The 21691-nt window shown below is 48.6% G+C and overlaps 1 protein-coding gene across 13 annotated transcripts in view; it reads left to right on the plus strand.

The window, feature by feature from the left end:
• Positions 1-21691, plus strand: part of LOC128336036 (autism susceptibility gene 2 protein-like) — a 447244-nt gene that overhangs the window by 379269 nt on the left and 46284 nt on the right. For 10 of the 13 annotated variants that reach the window (XM_053275140.1, XM_053275134.1, XM_053275136.1 and 7 more), the window contains one exon: positions 17013-17061. In XM_053275140.1, the coding sequence (XP_053131115.1) occupies positions 17013-17061 (49 nt within the window). Of the gene's footprint in view, positions 1-9920; positions 10197-11036; positions 11249-11855; positions 11875-17012; positions 17062-21691 lie in introns of those variants that run through there. The other 3 variants (XM_053275144.1, XM_053275142.1, XM_053275143.1) reach the window with 3 other exon arrangements.

Below are 21691 nucleotides of genomic sequence, written 5' to 3' on the forward strand. Positions count from 1 at the left end.
AAGCAGGGTCCGCCCTGATTGCATATGAATGGGAGACGATGTGTGAGCACTGGAAGAGATTCCCCTCGGGGATGGAGCCGCTCTGGGAAAAGCAGAAGGTTCCCAGTTCCCTCCCTGGCAGCATCTCCAAGGTAGGCCTGAGAGAGATTCCTGCCTGCCACCTCGGAGAAGCTGCTGCCAGTCTGGGTAGACAATCCTGAGCTAGATAGACCAAGGGTCTGACTCAGTATATGGCAGCTTCCTTTGTTCAGTTCCATGGAGCAGTTCTGTGGAGGAGCATCCGGTTTCCACTTGCTGACCCTACCCACTGGCCTTGCCCCTAATAGCCATTTGCTATTGCTCAGCAGGGCCTGGAGACGAGGAAGGGGTCGTAGCTCAGTGGCAGAGCAGAAGGCCCCAGGTTCTCTGATGTTACATCACTTCGCCAGTGACTCTCGGGTGTTGTGTTCCTTCACTTCCGGGTTCACAGCGAGTATCTGCCATTACCGTACAATTTTCCCCCAGCTTCTCCCAGCTCCAACCCCAATCCTGAACCCAACCCCAATTCCCCAGCATCCAGAGGCGTCCAAAGGACCCCAAACCAACATTTGCACAGTTTGATCATAATCGGATCGGGTCGGGCCTGATCCCAATTTTCACACCTGTGCCTAGGCTTTGTCATTCCTTGTTCTGAGTTGTTTTTTCTTTTCTCATTTTGAAAAAGATTCGGAGTCTCCCCGCCTCCGCCCCCCCTCCGCCCCATGCATTCCCCAGCCATAGCAGGAAACCATATTATAATCATCCCCGCTTCTTCTGGATATTATTTCTGTACGGCAGAAGCCGAAGGCTTCAGCCTCCTCATTAAAGGAGCATCCAAGGAACTGGCTGCCGTTGCCCACTGGGGGAAACACATTGCCTGGCAACCTGAGGGCGGATCCTGGCTCATCTTTTCGGCCTCAGTGACTCCCCCCAGAAGGGCCTTTTGCCTTTCATGTTGGGCAGGGAGGGGCACAGGAGCTAATAATTCCTTGCCAAAAAGAAAAGAGAAGAGGAAGAGGAAACCTCAGTGGAGGGGATGGATGGATGTAACTTTTAACTGATATTGTTTTGATTGTTTTAATGTTGTTTTTAGAATATTGTTTTAAAACATTAAATTGTGTTTTAAATTTCTTGCTTTTAATTGTTTTGCTTTTGTTTTTAATTAATGTTTTACTTTTAATCTTCTTGTAAACCGCCCAGAGATGTAAGTTTTGGGCAGTGTAAAAATATGATAGATAGATAGATAGATAGATAGATTGATTGATGTAGAACTGTCGAAAGCTCCGTCCGTAAAGGGATGCCCAGGCTGATTTTGTAGAATTAATGTCAAGAGGTGAGACCATGGGTGGAATTACGACTAGGCAAGGGGGGACCGTGGTCTGGGGGCCCCACTGCCTGGAGGGGCCCCCCAGAGACCCCTCACATGACTCCGCCCCATTGCTGATTGGCGGGTGGGCGGGGCTTCCAGAGAGGCCTCACTGAAGCCTGAACTCGAGTAGGAAGGAAGGAGGCAGGCCGAGTGGCCATCGCTGGCTGCCTTTTACCCACCACAGTTCTCTCTGCCCTGCTGAATAGAGGTAGGATGTGCATTCCTTTTTTTGTGGTTACCTCCCCCTGCCCCGGATATATAGGGGCCTGCTTGCCATAGGGCTTTGATGTGGGGGGTGGGGGAGGGAGACTGGGAAGTCTCTGAATATTTGGTTTAAAAGAGCTTGCAAAATTGGCTGGCTTAAAAAGAAACAAACAAACAAACAAACAACTATCTAGAAAGGTCCTATCAGTGGCTTGTTTCATGGCGGAAACTTACGAAGACGTCTGGGACAAACAACGTTACGTTTGTTTATCCATCCCCTCATTCATTCATAAATGCCCTTCAGCTGTTCAAGGTGTTTTGCAGCCCAGGAGGAGGCCTGAGGGAGGGCTGTGGAGGAGCCGGGGGGGGGGGGGCCTTGCTTGGAGGTTTGTTTTCCTTGCGCGTGGGAACTGCAGGGCCCGTTTTGATCATGAGAGTTTCTAGTCTGTTCTAGGCATTGAAAGGAGCACAAATGGATAGTCCTCCCTGTATATCACTCTATATTGTGAAGTGTGCGCGCGCGTGTGTGTGTGTGTGTGTGAATTCCGTGCAATGTGTTTCCAGGCAGCAGACTTACTTTGAAATATCAGACTTAAATCCTTGGGGCCTGGGGGGTGTGGAGGCCCTGGACTTTTATTTGGGGGGGGGTGTGCATTTTAAAATCTCGTCTCTGGGCCCACTCCAACCTTGCTACGCCCCTGTAGCTCAGTTTTGTCTACCCAGACTGGCAGTGGCTTCTCCAAGGTTGCAGGCAGGAGTCTCTCTCAGCCCTATCATGGAGATGCTGCCAGGGAGGGAACTTGGAGCCTCAGATGCTCGTCCCAGAGCGGCCCCATTATCCCCTGAACGGAATCTATTCCAGTGCTCACACATGTAGTCTCCCATTCAAATGCAGTCCAGGGTGGACCCTGCTTAGCAATGGGACAATTCATGCTTGCTGCCTGCAGACCAGCTCTTTCCAACAGCATCTTTGAGAGAGGCCATCCTGCTGATGAGTCACCTTCTCATTATGCACGCACGTGTGGACACACACACACACACACACACACACACACTCAGACGCTGACTTTGTACAAAATACATTTTTCAGGCCTGACTTTGTGCAAACACAATGTTGTGCTGGAAGCATTAAAAGGCAATTTAGTACTCAAAGGATTAAAAGCTCATGTTAAATTGAAGACTACACTTGGCATAAACATTAAAAATTGACAGAACACCCCGCGCATTAGCTGTGCCAGGGCTTTGTAATTAGCATTTAAAAGTAAAACATTGTTTCCTTGCTGTTTCCTGCTTGCTCATTTAGAATGCATTTATTAAAATGCCAATGCAAAGAAGGAGGCATCGGTGAGTGAAAAAATCAGCTTTGCATTTGGAATGGGCGGGGGGGGGGGCGGTTGGATTTGTGGAGAAACGAAGATAAAGGTCTCTTTAATTTAAAAAAAGTAGAATGACTCAGCAGCTGGGAAGGGGTTAATCAGGCAATGCTGTTTTTAAATTTATTTATTTATTTATTTAGCACATTTATATACTGTCCAAAACCTCTGTCTCTGCGGGGCTTACCTTTTTATACCTCTCTTTTGTGCCCCTCTATCTTTTTAATGTCTTTTATTATTCTTATGCCATTTTATATGGCATGCTTTTTATATCTTCAAGTTTCTCTCATACTTTTGATGTACTCTTACTTTTATTATCCCTATGTATCTTTATCATATATAATCCCCCCTTATACTTTATGCTGGTCTATGACTGCAATAAAGAGTGATTGATAGATTGATTGATTGATTGACTGTAATAAAGATTGATTGATGGATGGATGGATTGAGTAAAATACAAATTTGAAAAATTAAAACATTAAAATAATTAAAAACTTAATGCAGTGTCAAAACTGTTTAAAACCTTTTAAGGTATTGAAGCAGAAACATGGGTTCGGGTGTGCCAAAGAATTGGTAGTAGTTAATGGGGGGGACATACACAGGGACCCACGGACACACGAAATGCCGGCTGATCTCATAAGCCTCCTGGAAAGTCGGCTAAAAAGGAGTAGCCCCCTTGGGCAAAGGTTGACCTTGCTGAGTTAGGAGAGGAGAGCTGGTCTTGAGGTAGCAAGCATGAATTGTGCCCTTTGCTGAGCAGGGTCCACCCTGGTTTTCATTTGGATGGGAGACAACATGTCTGAGCGCTGGAAGAGATTCCCCGTTAGGGGATGGAGCTGAAGGTGTCATGTTTCCTACCTGGCAGCATCTCCAAGATGGGGCTGACTCAGTATATGGCAGCTTCCTATGTTCCTTGTGTTCTAGTTCATGCACGGTTGTGTGATCCATGAAGGTATGACAGGGTATGTGATGTGTGTATAGGCATTGTATGAACAGGCCTTTAGTGACAAAGAGAGTGTTTTTTTAAAAATGCATTTGTGGGTATATGCATCAGCCCTACCACGGCTGACAACCCAGAGGAGAGCTGGGTTTTTTTGTAACAGGCATGAATTGTCCCCTTTGCTAAGCAGGGTCCACCCTGGTTTGCATTTGAATGGGAGACTAAATGTGAGCACTGTGAGATATTCTCCTTAGGGGATGGAGGCACTCTGGGAAGAGCATCTGCCTGCTTGCATGCAGAAGGTTCCAAGTTCCCTCCCTGGCAGCATCTCCAAGATCGGGCTGAAAGAGACTCCTGCCTGCAACCTTGGAGGAGCCGCTGCCAGTCTGTGCAGACAATACTGCACTTGATAGCCCAATGGTCTGACTCGGTATATGGCAGCTTCCTGTTTTCCTATGTTCCTAACCCCAGTCTGCGGCTTCACCTCCCAAGGTTTGTAGAAGGCAAGCCACATGATCAGTATGCCAGCAACATGCAACTCCATCTAAGATTCCCTGGTGGGAAAGGAGAAATCATGATCGCTCAGCTCTTTTCATCTTTGTTTCCATTTGAAATCTCTCCCTCCACACACACAGAGGGCGGCGGGCGGGGTGGGGGGGAACCCTCATAAAACTGCTTGCAGAGCAACCGCCTTGCTGCTTGGCTAAATGAGAATTCCAGTGTTTTATGCTAATTCACTTGAGTTTTCTTTGAACCTGCAGTTTATGGGCCTCTGCTTAAAACGGCAATCTGTTCTGGATAAAAGGGAAGGATTACAAAGTGTTTTTAGTTTTGCAAAGACTGCAGGAAAGGGAGAAAAAAAGAACCAATGGAAAAATGTATTGGATTGTAATTAATACTCTGGCACTAAAATATTCCTTTCCCCCCCTCTCCCCCCCCCCGCCAAGCTGAAAGGCAGGAGAGGGTGGAGGGATCTTTTTAACATATTGAGAACTTTGCTTGCAAGAGCTGTGTGTTCATTGCTTCCTCGCTTTGTTTTATTCCTCAACTTGCTGAGCATATGAAGGTGCCATCATCAGATATTTTGATTTATCTCGCTCAGTATTGTCTGCACTGACTTGCAGCAGCTCTTCTGGGTTCCAAGCAGTGACCTTTCCTGGCCTTACCTGGACCTTTTCAGATGCTTGACCGCTGAGTCTGGAATTATTCTGCTGAAGATACAAAGCTGCTGTCTGCTGAGTCAGACTCTTGGTCCAGCTAGCTTAGCACTTAGCTCTGACTGGCAGCAACTCTCCAGGGTTTCAGGAAAGATGACGACCCCTGCTCTAGGCGTTGACCATTGCCTTTGTTTTCAAGAAAGGGAAGTTGATTCGCATTTTTGAAGTTTTATTTTAAAGAACATATATTGTGCCTTTCCAATCGTAGGCGATCCACACAAAGATTACAATTGTGGATACACAATTAATTATAAAAATCACAAATTGAATTTACTTGAATGGGAGCAGCAATTGTTGATGCCTCTATTGTTTTCCTGACCATCCAATTATTAATAAATCCTTGCTGTTGTTATTGAGTGTCACTCATTAGGTCCTGCCTTAGTCACATGCTCCTGAAGGCCAAAGAGGAGGGATTTTGTATCCTCACCCCGCTTCGTGATTGTTACTAGGGATGTGCATTAAACGCGATTCGGAAACCGAATCATGGCACATCCCTTTAAAACGGAGGAATCACACCTCCCCTTTAACATGGAGGAGAGCAGGTCCATACCTGCTCCTCCTCTGCTGACTGCGACTTCTGTAATCATGGTGCTCCCTCCAGCTATGATCGCGCAACAGCAGGGCGTCTCCCAGCTGCTGCCATGCCATGCTGGCATGCACATGGCCTTTGCGCATGCGTGGCAGCCATTTGCGTGGTCAGCATGGTCTGGCTCTCCTCCATGTTAAAGGGGAGGTGTGATCCCTCCGTTTTAAAGGGACGTGCCGCAGTTCGGTTCCCGAATCGCATTTCGTGCAGATCCCTAATAGTTACATACTGCATAGAGAACTTTTGCTGCAAAGCATCCTATAAGCAAGCGTAATAATAGCCGTGATCGCTTCTGAATATTCAGACATGATGAAGGGGGGATTAAATGAAAGGCAAGCCAAAGAGGCTGTAAAGCAATGCAATTTTCCATGTAATGCAGTCATTAAAGCACTCGTTTGATGGTGCAAAACACGGCTCTTTCGCTTTCCTCTCGTAAGATATTCCCTTAATCAATACTCACAGGAGAAAGATGAGCACAATTAAAGTTTGCCTTATTCTGCAGAGCCAGATAAAGTAGATTTCGAGCTTTTACCCTGCCCAAAGTAATCTGCTAGTGAGTGAGGAAGGGGGAAAGAGTCCTTAGGTTTAATTTTTTAAGAGTTGCCAAAATGTGAATGTTACGGCCGAGTCGGAATTGCTTGCAGAAGAACTTTGAAGGGCTCAGAATTGGAGGGCAAGAAGGAACAAAACGTACCCCCACCCCCCGCCAACAGTGTTCCCTCAGGGATGTTGTTGGATACAACTCACATAATCCCCAAGCAAAAGCCATTGCAGCTGGGGATTCTGGGAGTTGTAGTCACTGCAAAAGCATTCCTTCCACTCATCTTTTTTCACCACATTTTTCAACAGTGGCCTCTGGGAAAGATACTGGGCTGGGCTGAACAGGGACCCTTGCTGTCCGCCCCCACTAATTATAAGAGAGACACCCCTTGGAAAAGTGCCTCTTGGCCCAGTTAGCAGAGATGATTCCCAAACAGTTTGCCCCTAGGGGGCCTGAAGATGGTTCCAAACTGTTCAATATGAGGGAGCTGTCATTTTAAGAAGGGGCCCACTCTTGGCCCAGTGAGTAGGTGCCACTGAGGAACACAGGAAGCCGCCATATACTGAGTCAGACCCTTGGTCTATCTAGCTCAAGCTCAGGATTGTCTACACAGACTAGCAGCGGCTTCTCCAAGGCTGCAGGCAGGAGTCTCTCTCAGTCCCATCTGGAAATGCCAGGGAGGGCATCTAGGACCGTCTGCATGCAAGCAAGCAGGTGCTCTTCCCAGAGTGGCCCCATCCGCTAAGGGGAATCTCGTACAGTGCTCACACATGTCATCTCCAATCCAAATGCAAACCAGGGCAGACCCTGCTTAGCAGAGGGGACAAGTCATGCTTGCTAGCACCAGACCAGCTCTCTGGCCTCCTGACCATTCCCTCTTCCCAGAAGGAGAGCAAGTTTTGACATCCGAGAGGAATTTCCAGACAGGTGTCTAGTTGCAGCTTTTGATGCTCCAGTGGTGCATTCGCCCAAGACCCCCATTATCACGGCTTTGACAGGGTGCTACAGTACCAAGCTAGGTATGATAAAGCACTCCGCTGACACCTGAGAAAATAATCACTCTTCACCCCCCCTCCCCCTCTCTCCCCCCATTTTCACAAGGAAACTCTTTAGTCTCATTAAATGCAACCTTATCTCTCGAATGACAAGTGCACCTAATCTCACTTTCTGACAAGCAATTCTGACAGCACCTTTCTTTTGATTTCGAAGACACGTAGCTAGACTTATATTAACCTGTCACTCATTGCACCTAGGAAGAAAGGGTGAAGGCGGTGGGAGAGAAAGAAAGAAAGGAATATTTGTCACAATGAAAGAAACAAGAACGCAACAGACAAGAAGTTGGCGGATACAGACCTGTGTGTAATCCACACACCGATACGAAATGCCGAATCCTGGCTAGGGATGTGCCCGAAATGGCTCGGGCAGCTGGTGTTGGGGTGAGGATCGGTTCCTTTAAAAACCAGGCAAGCAGGTCCTTCCCTGCTCCTCGGATGCTATTCCAAAAGTCTGTGTGCGGCTGCAGGGCTGCTGCCAACCTGTGCATGGTGTCGGCAGCTATGTGTGTTCAGGCTGCTGTGAGCAGTGCTGGAGCTGCACAGAGCCTTTTCGAAAGCGAGCGCCGTGCCCGGAAAAGCGGTGGGATGACGGAGGAGCAGGTAGGACCTGCTGGCCTGGTTTTGAAAGGAACCGATCCTCACCCCACTGACCTGGTTCGGATGTGGACACTCTCCTTGTTAGCCATGCTGGCGTCCTCCTGAACCCGGTGGTACCTTTCCTCCTTCTTGGCAGACATCCCAACTGAGCTTCTATTATTGTGCTTTCAAATAAGTCCCAAGCTTTCTGGAGTAATCCGACCTTCCTGACTTTCCTTGTCAGCTTCCTTTTTACCAGGACCCTCATTTTTGAGAAGTTTCCTCTTCTGAAGTCAAACACGTGGGCTTCCTTGGCAGTGCTCCACTTACATATGAGCTGAATTGGGTCACACTATGGTCACTGTTCCCCAGTGATTCTACAACTCTGGCATCTCGCACCAGGTCCGGGGCACCATTCAGGATAAAGTCCAAGGTCGCCTTCTCTCTGGTCGGTTCCACGACCAACCGTTAATCTAAGGCACAGTCATTCAGCATGTCTTGAAATCCGGCCTCTCTTTCATTACCTGACTGTGAATTTGTCCTGTCTATGTGTGGGTAATTGAAGTTACCCATTATTACTGCCCTCTCTCTCTCTCTCTCTCTCTGATTTGCTTCTCCAACTCCAGATCACTCTCCGCATTTTGATCCAGAAGGGGACAGCATGTCCCTAGTAACACAGTCCCTTTAAGTCGTCATATTGTCACCCATAATAATGCTGTGGAGGACTCCGGTCCTCCTAGGTTTTCTAGCTTATTGGATTCTATCCTTTCTTTAAGTTAAAGTGCTACTCCACCCGCAATCCACCCCTCCCTGTCCCTTCTGTAGAGTTTATACCAGGAACAACAGTGTCCCACTGGTTCTCACCATTCCACCAGGTTTCCATTATGACCACTATATCTATGTTTTTCATTAGCAACCAAGCACTCCAGCTCGCCCATCTTGGCCCGGAGGCTGCAGGCATTGGTATATATCACCAATACGCCGAATCTCTTACCTGGCATTGGCGTGTGGGACCTCCCTTACTGTCATTTGACCTTTTTGTTTCCATCTGCTCTCTTCCTGGTTCTCTTCTCTCTCCTTCTGGTTCATCGAAAACATTTGCACCCTCGCACCTTAGGGGATTTTGCTGGCCGAAGCAGATACCACCCAGTTCCTGCCGGCAATCTCCCAAGCGTCATTTTAAAAGCTGCTCTGCAACCTTTTTGATTGTAAGCACCAGCACTCTGGTTTCATCAAGTGCAGCAGCCCGTGCCTTTTGCACAGGCTTTGTATCCCAGTGCCTAACAAATCAGAACCCTTCCTCCCAGCACCACCAACTCTCAGCGCTAAGCAGGATCCACCCTGGTTGCAGGCAGGAGTCTCTCTCCTCTCTCAGCCCCACCTTGGAGTTGCCAGGGAGGGAACTTGGAACCTTCATCATGCAAGCATGTGGGCAATCTTCCCAGATTGGCCCCATCCCCTAAGAGCATGATTGGTTCCCTTTGCTAAACAGGGCATGACTTGGTTTGCAGTTGGATGGGAGACTACATAGAAGCCTTGCCTGCTGTAAAATAATCTACAGCCGTAGGTGAGGGACAGAGAACATGTTTTGCCTATAAAACGTCTCAGTTCACTCCCTGGCAGCATCTCCAGATCCCCTGCCTGAAATCCTGGAGAGCTGCTGCCAGTCAGTACAGGCGATACTGAGCTGGCTGGAGCAAGGGCCTGAGTCACTATCAGGCAGCTTCCTATGCTCGTAATCCCTAGCAGCATCTCCAGGTAGGGCTGGGAAAGACTCCTGCTGGAATCCCGGGAGAGATGCTGCCAGTCAGGTTCGGCAGTACTGAGCGAGGGGGAGCAAGTGTCAGACTCGGTCTCAGGCAGCTTCCTAGGATTCTGCGGGGCCTTCGTTCCGCGCGGTGTTTGGTCAGAGCGCCATGAGCTTTCCAAGCAGCCCCCAGCCCCGGCGAGCGGCGGGGCGGGCGGGGCGGGGCGGGGGGCGGAGCCGGGCGGCGGCGGGGCGGGGCGAGGTGGCGCTGTCGGCTCACTCTGGGCAGGCGGCGGAGTGCGGCTGCTGCTTCGGAGCGAGCGGGCGCAGGCGGGCGGCATCGGGACCGGGACGGGCGCTTCCTCGCCGCGGGCTCTGTCCGGAGCGCCTCCGCGCTGGGCCACGCGGGCCTCGGATTATGGGATCGCCTGCTGGCCGGCGCGCCTCGCCGCCGATGGAATTCACCTGAAGCGGCGGGGCAGGGTGGAGCCCGGCGGGGGCAGCCGCTTTGTGTGTGCGGAGCCGGGGGAGCCGAGCCGCGCAGCCCTCCCTCTGCCGCCCCCGGAGGAGGTGAGGCAGCCGCCAGGGATCAGCCTCCTCCTTGGAGCTCGGGCACCCGGAGAGGCCAAGCGGGGCTTTGCGCCCTGGGCGCACACGCGCCTTCCCTTTGTCCTGCTGCTGCTGCTGCCGCTGCTGCTGCTGCCTGGGCTCTCCCGGCGCGGCGGCCTCGGAGTCCGGCCCCCGCCGCCCCCCCCCCCCTCCCTCTGCCGCCCCCACCGGCAACAGACCCGCCATTCCGCCTCTCCCCTCCCGGAATGGCCGTGCGCGCCGGGGGCCCTCTTGGGAAGGACTCCTTGGCGCCCTCGCCCCGAAGAGTTGGCTCTCGCTTTTGGGAATAACTGCTGTTGGCCAGACGCCGGATCGGATCCAGCTTTGCCGGAGACTTTCTCTCTCTTCTGCCCCACGCCCCAGGCATGGACTTGGGGGCTGTCAGTTGGGTTTAGCCGTGTGCGCGCCATCAGGTAATGGGGAGCTCGTCGGTTGCCCCCAAGGCATGGCGTGGGCGGGGGGCGTTGTGCAGAATGGGGATGGCTTCCTGCAAACGTGTCACCGTTGCCTTCACTGCTGAGACTGGTGCACTTCGTATATGGGGCTGGCTTGGTGGCTCAGTTTAATCTGGGGCGGGGGGCGTGTTCGGGCGTCTCCATGTCCACCTTTTGCATGGCGCACTGGATTTCTAATCGCCGGTTGTCCTTGGCGGAGCGACAGCATTCTTTGTTGCTGGGTTGGTGCTGCTTGCGCCAGAAAAGCAGAAGTTGGAGGCACGGGGTGGGGGTGGGTGGGGCTGTGCGCTGGTGCCCCTGGGCCAGAGGCAGTGGGGGGGGGGTGGCCGAATTCAGCCCCCAAATGCATCACCCTGACGGCGACGGATTCGGTGCCTCTTCTCCGGGCACTGTGATGGTTTGGGAAGTCTCTTTGGACCCGTGTTCCCGCATCAGTCAGAAGGGCGGTCCTCCGGAGGACCTGCACAGAGAAACACAGCTGGTCTGTTGAGTTTGGGTTCTGCAGTCATGAAGGGAGATCATGATGCCCGCCCCACTGGTCTTTGCTGTTGTGATTTGGTGAGGCTCCTGGATTAGTGGGTCTGGATTTGCTGGGTGTGTACAGTGTTGCCGTGATTCTTGGATGGCACCTTCCTCCGGTACTGGCTTGCCTGTCCTCCTCATTTTATTTCTTTCACTCTTACTGTCCCTCTCTCCGTGATGGAATTCAAGGTGGCCTCTGGGGGGTGGGGGGTCCGAGGCGGCCTCCCATCCAAGCATTGACCAGACCCAGACCTGCTGAGCTTCAGCTTAGTGGCGGCATCACATGCCTTCAGACCATGCCCTGGCCACTGTCTCTCCCTGCAGACGTTGGCCACGGCCACTTTCGGTCTTGCGGACTTCTAGCAAATTTCCTCTGTGGCCGAACAAAGCTCATTGCTGGACCTGCCCAAACCTCTCTGCTTCCCACAGCGGCCAGCCTGATGCCTCTGCAAACCCCACAGGCAGGGCAGGAAGGAAGAAGCCCTCCCCCACTCTTGCACCCTGGTCTCCTGCCCCTGAACCTGGAGGCTTCGCTTAGCCATTGTGACTAATAGACATTGACAGACCACCTTTCTGAAATGTGAGGATCCCTCTTTCAAGGCGTCTAAGCTAGTGGCTGTCACTAATGCTTGTGGCTGTTGCCTAGAAAATGTTCGGACATGGTAAGGCATGGGGTTAAATTCGGCATGGTACAGTGACTGCAGCGGGGCACCAATCCAATCGAGGCTCCATGAGGAGGAAATTGTTTCTGTGACTCAAAGGTGGTATAGAGCTTTTTGCCCTTGTCTATGCATGCTCATTTTTTTCACCTGTGCCGCTACAGTCTCCGGCCAAGCACAGAAAGGTAAAGTGTGCCATCGAGTCGGTGTCAACTCGTGGCACCCACAGAGCCCTGTGGTTGTCTTTGGTTGAAACCAGGAGGGGTTGACCATGGCCATCTCCCGTGCAGTGTGAGATGATGCCTTTCAGCATCTTCTTATACCGCTGCTGCCCAATATAGGTGTTTCCCATAGTTAGGGAAACATACCAGCGGGGATTCGAACTGCCAACCTCTTGCTCCCTAGGCAAGTCATTTCCCTGCTGTGCCATTAGGTGGCTATGGCCAAGCACCTAGGAGTAGCAGCAGTAAATGTCCACACGGCCGGCAGTGATTCATCTGTGATCCTGGTTCACGCCGCGGTGGTGGTGGTGGTGTCCCCTATTGTCTCTCTGCAGCCCTGAGTTTGGGAACAAGCAGCATTGGAGGAGAGGATGCTGGCTTGCTGGCTCTCTGAGAAAGGCGATGCCTCCGGTCTGGGTTGGAAACAGTCCCCTGGGTGGGTGGATGAAGAGAAAAGCAGCCGTGTTAGCCCGCACTGGTGCTGATGAGAGCCTTTCCCCGCATCCAGCCTAATAGGTCGCCGTGTGTGCATCTGTTTTGATGGTGCATACTTCCTCCAAGCAAAGCAGTCCCTAATTATGGCTGGGAGGATTCCACCCCCACCCCGCCTTGCAAGACGGATCCCGGCTCTCTGAAGCCTTTCATGTCGGAGCTGATGTGTTTGCAAGTGCTTGGCCCCGGTGCATGCCAAGAAACAAAAGCCTCGGCTCTTTCTGTCTGGACAGGAAATGTTTTTTGAGTCATTCATCCCCCTGTATAGCAATAAATTCCTTGATGGAAGCGAGAGGACGGATTCCTTAGCCTGGAGGTTTGCTGACTTTTTGCATTCAATTCCAAGGGGATTGAGTGGTGTTTGGGAGCTGAAAGGTTTGAAGAAGGGGGGGCGTTGGGGGGCGAGAGCGCAGGCACCAGGGAGAGGGATGGTTTCCCTCTCCTCTGCCCTCCTTAGCACAATTTACTCTAGACAAGAGGGCTGATGGAGTTTGGCTTTTGTCAACAGAGGGTGTTGGGTTGGCACCGTCCTCTATGGAGAGCACTGCCCATCCAGATGTATTTTGAGAAGGTGTCTGCACATCTCAGTATACTTAGGAACCTGATGTCCTCCACCTTCGGAAGACGATCTCGAGGCACGATGGGATACAAATACGATAGGAATGCAAGGAACGAAACACAAGCCAAACAACCAACCATTCATAAATAAAAGGAAGGTGTGAAAAACAAAACATGAGCCAGCCAACCAACCAAACATTTCATATTTCTGTTCATTTACTGATTGCCCAAGTCCCACTGGTGCAAAATCAGATCTGGGGGAAATGTATCTGTTTTCCCGTTGATAAATGGAACGTAGCCCCTTTGCTTGTTTCTGTTCTGGAGAGCAGAAATGTTCCCCCAGCTCCTAATAAACTGTCTTTCCTGAAGCTGTTCAGGCCAAACCTGCAGTCCCTCATTTCTTTTCTTTGTTTCTCATTGGGGTTCACTTAAATGTAAAAAATGCATTTGAGGAACTTTTTTCTTCAAAGTTGCTCTTAGCTTAGAAGTTGCCCTTAGACGGTAGAATGTAATCGCAGTGTTTTGAGTGAAGGAGGAAATAATTGTTTTATTTGTAAGGGAACTGCTAAACACCTCATTTTATTATTTCAGTTAATCTGGACAGAGGGTCAAGCAGGGGGCGGTCCCTTCAAGTGTATTCTGGCTTTTCAGAACATCTTCCTTGAATTTATTGGCTTAAGCAAGCTTTTAATTTTAGGAGCAATGTTTGCCAGCATACATATTTGCTGTTATGATTTGCAAGCGTCTCGAACAACCTTTGTAGCGATATTTTCAAGCGTATTTCTAGTGGCTCTGGCCAGAGTTTCCCACAAAGAAATGTCTTTTTCATAATGAATTTCCAACTCCTTCCGTTAAACTTGGGAGAATTTGCTGTGTGTTGTCTTAAAGGCACCTTAGTAGCTACGTGTGCTAAATTATGCTAAAATATTAAAATAACATCACTTGAGGCCATGAAAGTCTTTTAAAGCAAGCTGGGATTTGGGAATTTATGTTGTTGTTTTTAAAGTGTGTTGTGGAAAACACACACACTCTGACACACACACAATATGTCAGCCTGGTTCTTTGGGGAGGGAGTTGAATTTAACTAGACAACCGCAGTCTGGCATAGGAAAACTATTTTGCATCACAGATCAAGCTGGAAAGGAAGGTTACAAAAACGCTGAGAAATCTCTCAAATTGGGTGGAATGATACAAATGACCTACTGTCCAAAATGCAAATCGGGTCAGCCTCGTCTGCATATTCTTCAGTCAATGTGGTTTATTTGCCGTCCCTTTGACGGCTTTGTTGTGTTATGAATTTCCTGGCAGAAAGCATTCAACGTTTTCAAAGCTTTTAATTGGAAAAGGGGGTTTATTTTATTTTATTTTATTTTAGCATGGCATTTTTCTAAATGCGGGCAAGGTTGATCTGTTGAAATCCATTTAGGATTCTGAGGACTAAGCCCTTGGGAAACCCCTTAATGAAGAGGTAATTGTCAAACCAGTGTGGAAAAACTCGTATTTTCAGACTTAATCGAGCCCCGGGCTCCATACTTCTGAAACAGAAGTATTGGACTGAGAATTGGACTATCGGGGTGAGATCTTTCATTTGAGAGCAAGCCCCATGGGAACTTGGTGGAACTCCACATTCGTGTCCAAGTAAATGTGTGCAGGATCAGACCTTTCCATGCAGATGTGCAAGCAAGCAGTTTACATCCTGAATGTTAACTCTGTGTGGGTGTGTTGAATCTATTCATATGTTGTTTGTTAAAATCTAATGTAACCTCCTTTTTATGCATGTCTCCGAAAACACATTTGGGCATCGAGAATGGGCGTTTTGCAGGCCGTGGGTGGTTCTGCCGTGGTGTGGGTGATTTTTCCCCCCACTGGTGAAATCGCCCGCTTGTGGAAACAAGGCGCCCCAGTTGAGAAAGGAATGGTGAATGTACAGGGCAGTCAGCCCCACAGAGCCCCTATGTCCTAAGCCCCTTAGGAGATCTTATGCACACAACTCAGAAGAAACCTGCTACAAATTCAAATGTACACTCACAAAAGTTCCATGATCATGTTGCTTATGTGCAATTCAAACGTGTACATTTTTAACCCTGGTTAAAAATTAACCCTAGTTTCCACGTGCAAGATACATCTGATGTGATCCTTTATGGGCCATGATGACTACCTTAGAAGACTACCTTATATTGTGCTGTTTCCTTTCTGTTGTGTTCTGCTGCATTCCCTGATGCATTAACAAACCAGTCAAGCATTTTTGCAAAGAGGCCTGAAATATTTTGATCTGGAAGTAATTTGAGAGTTCGGAGATGATGCGCCTCCCACTTCCAACCAGATAGGTGGACGATTGTATGCATACTTGTATAGACTTTCTTTCTTTCTACCATAGACTTGATTTTCTTTCGTGGCATTGTTATTGAGGACATATTTGAGCTGGGTTTTTTAAGTCTGGATGGTGAACTTCCTGTCTGTGTGGTGAGGGATAATAGTTCAGTGAGAGAGCATAAGCATTTCATAAAGAAGGTTCCCGGTTCAGTTCCTGCCTACTTCAGGTAGGGCTGGGGAAATATCCCTGCCTGAAGCCCTGGAAAACGGCTGCCAGTCAGAGTAGGCGGTACTGAGTGAGATAGACCAAGGGTCTGACTCCGTAGAAGGCAGCTTTGTAGGTTAATCTACAACACAGAAATCGAGGCCCGACATTCATAACATGCTGGCACTGCTGATAAAGTGGTATTTTTGCAGATCTTGCATAAGATTTGTCATGATTGTTTTCAGATCAGACTTAATGAGGAGCCGTTAAAATGTCGAATATCACTGTCACTTCTCTCGCTTTGACCACGATTAATCTAACATTGAGATCTCAGCAGCACGTCTGTGGCTTTGTTTGCTTAACCAGCAGTTGTAGCATCCATTGGATTCACTCAGATATGCACTGTAGGGTTTGGTTTTAATGTTCCCAATGGTTCCCAAGAACCATGTAATAGAGTGCTTAACAGAAAAAAATCACGGCTATGTGGGTGGGACCTAAAGATCTGGCTGTTTCTTAGGTTAGGATACCAACCAGGTGGGAACCCGAACATCTAAAGTGAGCTGCATAGCCACTGACAAGCCTGTCTCTCTCCACCTAGCCTACCCTGCAGGGGCATTGTGCAAACAGATGTTCAGAGCTACTTGGTGAAGGAGTGTGGTGCACCAGGATGCTTGTGGTAGCAAGCATGAATTGTCCTCTGTTAAGCAGGGTCCATCCTGGTTTGCATTTGAATGGGAGGCTAGATGTGTGAGCACTGGAAGAGATTCCCCTGAGGGGATGGGGCTGCTCTGGAATGGGCACCTGCAGACTTTCATGCAGAAGGTTCCAAGTTCCCTCCCTGGCATCTGCAACCTAGGAGAAGGTGCTGCCAGTCTGTGTAGACGGTACTGAGCTAGATGTGGACCAAGAGTCTGACTCGGTATATGGCAGCTTCCTGTGTTCCTAAATCTGCTGACGAGTGTGTGTTTGTGTGTGTGCGCACTCTCACTCTCTCTCTGGCTATACTTTGGTTTGAAATTGCTCAGTTTGTCATGCATTGAATTACAAACATGTATTTTGTGGCTTGCCGATGTTTTGAATATGGCATAATTAAAAGCAGAATCACAAAGGGCCCCCCACAATATAGGATGTTCAGACTTGGCTAAATAGCGCCACCTTCTGGGCATTTAGGATTCTGGCTTTGCGTTTTGTTCTCTTGTTTCTTTTCCTGATGTGTTTCCTTTCCATCTGTGATTTAAAATCTCCAATGTTTTTTGCTCTCTGTCACCAGAGTGTAACCCTTCTCTGCCCCCTGACTTGTACTGTGCTAGCTTTATTGTCTAATATGGATTTCTTTTGATTTTCTTTTTTAGGCATCGGATGCCAGTTCCGAAAAGTTGTTTAACGCCGTTGCAAAGAAAGGTACGTGTGCAGAGCAACCCCCTCCCTCTTTAAATTCTCTTCCTTTTCACCCTTCCCGTCACACTCCATCACATCTTGTTTAGATTCCGATTTGTGTGATCAGAAATTAAAACTGATTTTTCCCAGTGAGAAGCTACAGCTGGTGCAACTTTGAGTGATTCAGTTGAAAAAGCTATGTTAAACAAAAAAAAAACCCACCTTATACTTGACGTGTGATCTGCTAGGCCTGAATTAATTTGCATAATATTTAGAAATGACATTTTGTTGGGTTTTTCAGGGGGGTAACGATCTGAGCTCATTTCAAGACCATGTGGTGTTCGAAACGTCTTAGTATGATGTTTTCTCATCAGCTTGGACAATAGATGGAGAATTAGGAGTAGCCAGTTTGTACGGCAGACAATTACAGTCACTGGTGTTGAGGATTTGTGTGGCAATAATCGCTAACCGTTGCTCCGTCTGTGTCTCTAAACGTAATGAACTGCGTGCAGGACCACAGTTAAAATATGCATTTTTTCAGTAACTTCTTTCAAACAGCTGTCCTGTGTGATGGAACTCATGGCTATAGATATAGCAGAAGAAATGGATGTTCTAGAGAATAGAAAATGATTTCTTAGGTGGTGGCTTTCTTTTTCCTCTCGCTCTCTTGGGAGTTGAGAACATATTCTTTGCATCCTCCTTGTGTTTGATCTCTTCGACTTCGCCTTCTGTTACTATTAATTAATTATATACATGCCCTGCTTTTTCAAGCCTAGGTTGGCTCCAAAAACCGCTTACAATTAAAGTCTGTGAAAAGATACAATCTGAATTAAATGGGTGTTTGGGTCTTTATGGACACAAGAGGAGAAGAGCTGGTCTGGTAGTAGCAAGCATGGATGTTCCCCTTTGCTGAGCAGGGTCTGCCCTGGTTTGCATTTGAATGGGGATGGGGCCACTCTGGGAAGAGCACCTGCCTGCTTGCATGCAGAAGGTTCCAAGTTCCCTCCCTGGCATCTCCACGGGAGAGACTTCTGCCTGCAACCGCAGAGAAGCCGCTGCCAGTCTGTGTAGACAATACTGAACTAGATAGACCAATGGTCTGACTCAGTACAAGGCAGCTTCCTGTGTTCCTATGTAACTCCATTGTCGTCTTTCTTGCATCTTGCATTGGTTAATATATTCCCTCTGGGTATTTCTGTCAAAATCTAATTGCCAAATGTTCAAGACATCTGCTTCATTGAGCTGCTTATCAGAAATAAATAATACCAATCTTTTCTTCAACTTACTAGTCGTTTAAAAATATGTCTTCCAGAACAGACAGCGCGTGCGTGCTCTCTCTCTCTCTCTCGCACTATTTTTCTCTCTTTCTTTTAAGGGCTTTGCGACTGTGATACTTAACTATTTTAAAATCAGTTTAACTGCAATAGCAACTTAACTACCGAAAAGTAGTTTTAAATGCAGTTTAGTAAAAAGTAATCGGTACTCGAATTGGAAGTAGGTATGGAATTTCAACTCTTTAATGACTTCCTCTCCTTTCCGCTCCATTAAAATGTTTTAATGGGTTTAAAACAAAACATAGTTTACTAGAATTTGGAGACTTGAGGTGTTTACTTGCATAACCTGTGTAAAATGGTTCTTTCTGCATGGAACCTCCAAGAGGAACCACATGACAGAGAAGCTACATAAACATGAGAACATAAGAACAGCCCTGCTGGATCAGGCCCAAGGAGGCCCATCCAGTCCAGCATCCTGTTTCACACAGTGGCCCACCAGATGTTTCTGGGAAGCCCACAGGCAAGAGGTGAGGGCATGCCCTCTCTCCTGCTGTTGCTCCCCTGCCACTGGGATTCAGAGGCATCTTGCCTCTGAGGCTGGAGGTGGCCTAGAACCCTCAGACTAGTAGCCATTGATAGACCTGTCCTCCATGAATTTATCTAAAACCCTCTTAAAGCCATCTAGGCTGTCAGCAGAGGATCCTCTTGTGGCAGAGAATTCCATAGGTTGAATTCCAGGCTAGGCTGGCTTTTACCAACAGCCTTGGGTGTTGGCTGTCAGTACATCTTGTGGCAGAGAATTCCATAGGTTGAATTCTAGGCTAGGGTGGTTTTTACATGCAGTGCGGGAAACAGTTCTGATTGCTACATTGCGTTACCAACAAAGTCTGTTTATACTTGAAAAGTAGGTTCTGCTGTCGGAGCTGAAAGGCTTCATTGCTGTTAGGTTGGGGGGCCTTCTTGTGTGGGGGGAGGAATCTGTTATTATTTATTTATTTATTTACATTAATATCCCACTTTTTCCTCTGAGGAGATCAGAGTGGTGTACATGGCTATGTTTATCCTCACAACAACCCTGTGAGGTAGGTTAGGCTGAGAGATATGTGACTGGCCCAGAGTCACCCAGTGAGTCTCATGGTTGAAGGGGGATTCAAACTTGGGTCTTCCCAGTCCTAGTCCAACACTCGAACCGCTACGCTATGCTGGTTATCTTCCTTCTGCAGGCAACTCAGGTCAAATGGGCCTTGGGTCACCTGGAAGGAAGTGAAATGTCCCAAGGACAAGCTGGAAGTGAATGAGATGTCTGCATAAAGTTTCCCTTCAGGCAATATTGCAGGAAGGACTTGTGGTTGAACGCCTTGAGAGACAGATGGCCCTCTTCATGCTGGTTATTAATTCACAGGACCTTTCTACAGTTAGCCTGTTTTAACAGCAGGGAATGGTAGGGCACCTTGCGGGGTCATGGGGGGATGGGGCAAAATACGCCACTTTTGGCCGATTCCCTTTTGCCCTAAAGGTAAAGCGTGCCGCTGTTGCCCGATATAGGTGTTTCCCATCGTCCGGGACAGGGTTTCTGAACCTTGGGCCCCCAGATGTTTTTGGACCACAACTCCCATCATCCCAAGACATGGCTTTTGTGGCTGAGGGTGATAGGAGTTGTAGTCCAACAACATCTGGTGGCCCAAGGTTCAGAAACCCTGGGCTGGGAAATAGACCAGTGGGGATTCGAACTGGCAACCTCTGGCTTGGATTCACTATCCATCCCCCACCCCTGTGGAAGGAAATCCCCACGGATAACGGGGTTCTCCTGTATCAAGGCAGTATGTGTGCACGTGCGTTCAGAGTGGAGCCTGAGAGGACATCAAAAAACTAATGTGTGCGTGCACATGCCTTAGAGGGAACACTGGGGTGTGTGTGTGTGTGTGTACACGTGCAGTGTTACTGTTGTCAAAGTAGGACACATGGTTACATCGTCATCTTTTGTTAGCTCCTGGCTTGGACGCTGGCCTTCTCGTCAACACCAGTGTGTTCCTTTCTTCCCCTAAAACCTGGCCTCCTATTGACAGAAGAGCACCCAGGGTCTCTTGCCACAGCTGGAAATGGGCCGTGCAGTCACTGGTATGTTAAAAACAAGGCAAGGGCACCGTAAAATCCAACCTGCGGACCGGCCAGCTCCAGCCAGGATGGAGAAGGTTTCAGAGATGGATGAGAAGGAGCCAGCTCGCTCTGATGTCATAAAAATAACTGTGGACTATAGGGAGCTGAGTCAGACTCTTGGTTCATCTGGCTGGGTATCGCCAGCACTGACTGGCAGCGGCTTCTCCAAAGTTGCAGGCAGGAATCTCTCCCAGCCCTACCTGGGGATGCTGCCAGGGATGGAACCCTGGACCTTCTCCATGCAAAGCAGATGTTCTGCCACTGAGCTATGAGCTCTTCTATTTTGCATGGTCTTGACATCTGCTGTCAGTGGTGGGGCGTGCAGAAAGCACTTCCCTTTGGTGTGGTGACCTCTGCTTCCCGGATGGCGGTTTCGGAAGTTAATAGGCTAAGCCTGGTCTTTATGGATGTGTATTCAACAACAACAATAAATATTTATACACTGCTTTTCAACAAATGTTTCCAAAGCAGCTTACATCGAGAGAGAGAAAAATAAATAATATCTAGGGCTGGGGTTCTGGGTTCACTCTGGAAAATTAAGCCTTATGATTCATTTGATCTACCCCAGAATTGCCTCTGAAGAAGAGCACAGCCTAGACACTTGCAAGGCAACACCCAATTAATTTTATGAAAGTATACCAATAAAAACCTTGAGTAAATCCACCAGCACCTTGGGAATGTGTCCCCCTTTTGAGGGGGTTCACAAATTCTGCTAGTCCAACACTCTAACCACTAAGCTATGCTGGCTACTATTTTCTATCATATATTTGCTAGACACCAGCAGCAGCCACTGGAGGGATGCTGTGCTGGGGGTGGATAGGGCCAGTTGCTCTCCTCCTGCTCCGTACAGAGAATCACCACTTTAAAAAGGTGCCTCTTTGCTCTGTTAGCAGGGGATTACATCCTATTTTCCCACCCAGCTCTTAAGCTTCACTCCTAAGTACCTATATAGATAAAGGAAATCCAACGACTGACATCTGAATGCTGCTTTTGCACAGTAAGCAAAGTTGCACTATTTCAAGCTACTTGTGCGAAACCTCGGGGATGTTCAGAATTGCACCCTTGCCGCAAAGTTCCCTGCAGAACACACAAGGTGTGTCTAAACAAAAGTTTGCAACCCCTTTGCAAACTTTTGTTGAAAAGCAGTATATAAATATTCATTGTCATCCTACTCGCTTAACGCAAGACTTGTCCAACATGGATTCCTAGATATTGTTGGACTA

Source organism: Hemicordylus capensis, chromosome 12, assembly GCF_027244095.1.
Source record: "Hemicordylus capensis ecotype Gifberg chromosome 12, rHemCap1.1.pri, whole genome shotgun sequence".
NCBI lineage: Eukaryota > Metazoa > Chordata > Lepidosauria > Squamata > Cordylidae > Hemicordylus > Hemicordylus capensis.